This window comes from Alligator sinensis, unplaced genomic scaffold (genome assembly GCF_000455745.1).
Source record: "Alligator sinensis unplaced genomic scaffold, ASM45574v1 scaffold707_1, whole genome shotgun sequence".
NCBI classification, from domain to species: Eukaryota; Metazoa; Chordata; order Crocodylia; family Alligatoridae; genus Alligator; species Alligator sinensis.
This window is the reverse complement of record NW_005842065.1, coordinates 2,270,805-2,274,992: the sequence shown is the minus strand read 5'-3', so window position 1 is coordinate 2,274,992 and position 4,188 is coordinate 2,270,805. Positions and strand designations below refer to the sequence as shown.

Genomic DNA, 4,188 nt, shown 5'->3' with positions numbered 1-4,188 from the left:
GGGGGGGGGGGGGGGGGGGGCAGGCTGGGAGGCCTGGCCTGGCCCCACCCTGGGCCGTGTCACGGGCAGAGCTCCCTGCTCCAAGTTGGGGGACACTCTCAGCTCATGGGGAAGGCATCTGCATCGGGTTGGGCAGCCGTGACCCACCTCCAGGCAGGCAGTGCCTCCTCCGTGTGCTGCCCAGCGCAGATGACGATCCCAGCCTTACTGAGCATGTTCCTTGATGCTGGTTCCAAAGTAAACGCACTGATGCATTTGGGGCAGGAGCTGTCACCCACATGCCCAGGGCCCTGTGCGACCTGTAGCAAGTGGGCCTGGGCATAGTATTTTCCCGCTATCGTTGCCCGTGTCTCCTTTCCTTGCAGAAGCTATTCCGGCTCCCCGGGGGCCCAACCCTGACTTTCAGAGTCACTCAGGTGGGTGAGGAGTTGCAGCTACTATGACCTCTCCTGGCTTGGGCGGGAGGGGAACTATCCCAGCGACTCCCAGGCGTTTGCAGCTGTCCAGGAGTCTCTGCTGCCCCTGTTGGCACTACTAAGCCTCCCCACTCCCCTTCTCAGTACTCACTGATCAAGGACGTAGTGTCATCACTGAAGCGGCATCGCATGCACGAGCAGCAGTTTACCCACCACCCACTGCTGGTGCTCAACAACTTTGGGCTCCCGCAGATCCATGTCAAGCTTATGGCCACCATGCTCCAGAACATGTTTCCCTCCATCAATGTCCACAAGGTGAGTGCTGGGGCCAAGGGGTGTGGAGCATGGCCGGGGGAGGCATGGGGTCCTCATTTCTGTGGCTTACAGCTGGCTCTGCCCCTAGGTCAGCCTCAACACCATTAAGCGATGTGTGCTTGTCAGCTACAATACCGACACGCAGCTCCTGGATGTCCGACACTAGTAGGTGCTGGGGCTGCCCTATGACCTCATGCCTGGGGACTTTACTCAGCTGGAGGCAGTGATGAGAGTATAGTCTGCTGATGCATCTGTGATTTGTCCAGTAAACGCTCTGATGCCTTCCAGTTGTGGGAGTTGGGGTGGAGGGGATGGGACATGGCCTTGGTCTCATATCATGATGGAGGGGGGAAGGGGGCACCTTCTCATCCACTTGGTATTGTGGGGGGTGGGAGGCCGCAGTGTCCCGTAGGCAGGGCCCTACTATGCCTGGGACCCAGCACTGACCCACTACCACTCTCCCTGCAGCAGCCTGAAGGTTGTGCCTGTGGGGGTGAGCAAGGGCATGAAGAAGCTGCTGCAGGAGCGGTTTCCCAACTTAAGTAGACTGGAGGACATTAGTGAACTGCTGGTAAAGTGAGTGCACCTGCGGGGAGGGGGACCATGGGGATCCCTGCTGGTACAATAAACCTACCAAGTTGCTGCCAGGCCTAGCTGCTGTCACCTGTGCCCTGGGTAGTTCCCACAGCCTCTGCTCTCTGCGTGCCTCACAGGGCTGCACCTCTACAAGACGGGAGCAGTTAGAGGCAGGTGGAGGGGCTGGGAGCCAGGATGCTGGGGTCCTGTGGAGGTGCAGGCAACCCAATAATGCTTCACGGTCCTCATTCTTTCCCCACTTGTAGGGATGTGAACCTGTCAGAGAGCGAGGCTGAGCAGGATGGGGCTCATAACATCCTGGAGCTGCCCCAGGCCTACGCTGGACGTGGGAACATGAAAGCACAGCAGAGCGCTGTGCGCCTCACTGAGGTCTGTGCCTGGGGCAGGCAGGGAGGGGGCTGGGATGGGGGAAATAAGGGCCATCTGCCTGGCCAGCTGTGATGAGCAGAACTCTTGACCTAACTGTGATCTTCAAAGTAAATGTTCTGATCTGGCCATGCAGCCCTGGGGACTCCATGTTGGAGGGGCAGGGGCTGGCAGCATTGGGATAAGGGCTGTGGGGCCCCTCATCTGATGGCTTCTGCCCCCTCCCCACAGATCGGCCCACGCCTGACCCTGCAGCTCATTAAGGTGGAGGAGGGGCTGGGCCAAGGCAATGTGCTCTACCACAGCTTTGGTGAGTGCACCTTTCACACCTCACTTCCCTCTGCCCTGCAGGGCTGAATGTGGGTCTCACCTACCTCTGCCCCCCCCCCCCCCTTCCTTTCCTCAGTGCACAAGATGGAAACTGAGGTGCAGGAGATGCTCGCCCGCAGGGAGGAGAAGTTGCGGCTGAAGGCTGAGCGGCGCCGCAAGCAGGAGGCTGATGTGGACCGCAAGCAGCAGCAGCGGGAGGAGAACAGGTGGGGTGGGACTCTGGGGAGGGAGCAGGAGTAGGGCCTGGGCAGAGGCTGAGCCTCATACCCTTTGGTTGCAGGAAGAAGAGCCTGGAAGGGATGAAGAAAAAGAAACAGCAGCAGGCGCAGGACAGTGACAGTGATGCAGAGGATCCTGGGATATCGGAGGACCCGGATAGGGCTGGGACATCAGATGATGATGCTGAGTACTATCGGGAGGCTGTGGGTGAGGAACCCGACAAAGGTGAGAGCTGTCTTACACTACACTGCCCCCAGGACTGAGAGTACTGCCCTAGATGCAGCTGATGACACTAAAGTGACTGAGCAGGTGCTGTGACTTCAGTCCAAAGTAAACGCACTGATGCATCTGTGCCTAGACAGCGAAAGAAGGGCCTCAGCCCTGACCATCTCAGCCCTGCATTGACTAGCCAATTTTCTTTCCCTCTAGATCTGTTCCCAAAAAGTGCCAAGAGGAAGCAGGGGCTCTTGCGGCCCCACAGGCCCAACAAGAGACTCCGCCCCAGCCCCCCAGGGCACCTATCCACAACCCCGCCAGGCAGAGCTGGCCCCAAGGCTAAGAGGAAGAGGCCTCCAGGGCCCTGGCCGCAGCAGGACTCCCAGGGGCGGCCAAAGCAGAAAAGACCCAGGCATTTGGGGCAGCAGGGCCCCAAGCTCCCCAGTGTGAAGCTGAGGACAGGACTGCTGGGCCAACGTGGGAAAAGCGCTGTGCGGAGGCCTGGACAGCCCAGACAGGGACGATATTAGCACGACCTCTGTTCATGGAGGTGGGGGGAGAAAGCACCCCACTTTGTTGTATGCACAATACACCACTTGCAGCAAGGTCCATGGTCTGCATCTGCTTGAGTTGTGGGGCTGCAGCTCCTGAGAGCTCCACAAGCCTGCAGCTCCCAGAAGTGGGGAGCTGAAAGCCTCCCCACTGCAGTAGTTGGGGGGGGGGGGGGCTGGCATAGTGCGTAAGCCCTGTTCTTCCGCCCTGTGGTTGCAGCAGAGGGAGGAGGAGTCACTTCCTGCTCCAGGGGCCTCTTCCTTTCCTTGCAGCGGGCAGCTGCACTGAGCAAAGTGCCCAGGCCACCATCTGCAGTGCCAGGTAAGGGGCTGTTAGTTGGGTGGGGGTGGAGACCCGTATCCTGCTGTAGGCTCAGCCCTGGGGTAGTTTTGGGCCCATGGGTTAGGAGCTGAGATCCTGGGGAGAAAACATGGGCCACCCCATCCCCACATGGCCCTGGGGCAGCAACTTACCTGCAGCAACTGAGGCCTCTGTCCTATTCCCCAGGGAAAGGAGCAAGTTTCCCAGCAGCTGGTCACACCAAAGTGCCCCAGGGCCCCTATGCAGGCCCCCCACCCCCCTCTTTTCCCTGCTGCACCCTAGCAGGGTGCAGAAGCACATGATATGGCCCTGTTCTGGGCCTCCCTAACCCCATCCCCTACTCCCCCAGACAGCATGGCAGCTGTGGCCAAAGGCCCCACTAAGGGCAACTGCAGCCTCTCCCGCTTCAGTGACTTCCAGGAGCAGCTGTGGCCAGTGCTGGTGCTGGAGTTCGTGGTAGCTGTGGTGGGCAACGGAGCAGCACTGCATGGACTGGCCAGGCAGGCACAGCCCTGGCATGCAGGCACCATCTTTGCATGCCACCTGGCCACTGGCGACCTGCTGTATGCCCTGGCGCTGCCTGCACTGGCTGCCTACTACTACCCACCCAAACACTGGCGGTATGGCTTGGTCCTCTGCAAGCTTGAACGCTTCCTCTTCACCTGTACTCTCTATGGTGGCATCTTCCTTGTAGCCTGCCTCAGCCTGCTGCGCTACGCTGCCTTGGTGCACCCGTTGGCAACCCGTGGCCGCTTAAGCCTGCACCGTGCCCACCTGCTCAGTGGGGCCGTGTGGCTGCTGGCAGCCATGCTCTCAGCACCCACACTGCACTTCTCAGGACTACAGCTGCACCCAG

At 60.1% G+C, this 4,188-nt stretch overlaps 1 protein-coding gene across 1 annotated transcript in view; it reads left to right on the top strand.

The window, feature by feature from the left end:
- Positions 1–189: 189 nt before the first annotated feature.
- The window catches only part of LOC102382386, a 4,615-nt gene continuing 616 nt past the window's right edge, over positions 190–4,188 (top strand). Inside the window, 13 exon segments of the mRNA XM_025203846.1 lie at positions 190–237; positions 306–416; positions 561–731; positions 820–896; positions 1,200–1,307; positions 1,574–1,697; positions 1,926–2,004; positions 2,101–2,230; positions 2,305–2,468; positions 2,673–2,988; positions 3,231–3,327; positions 3,615–4,176; positions 4,179–4,188. The exon segment at positions 4,179–4,188 is cut by the window's right edge and continues 616 nt beyond it. Coding sequence (XP_025059631.1) covers positions 190–237; positions 306–416; positions 561–731; positions 820–896; positions 1,200–1,307; positions 1,574–1,697; positions 1,926–2,004; positions 2,101–2,230; positions 2,305–2,468; positions 2,673–2,988; positions 3,231–3,327; positions 3,615–4,176; positions 4,179–4,188 — 1,997 coding nt within the window.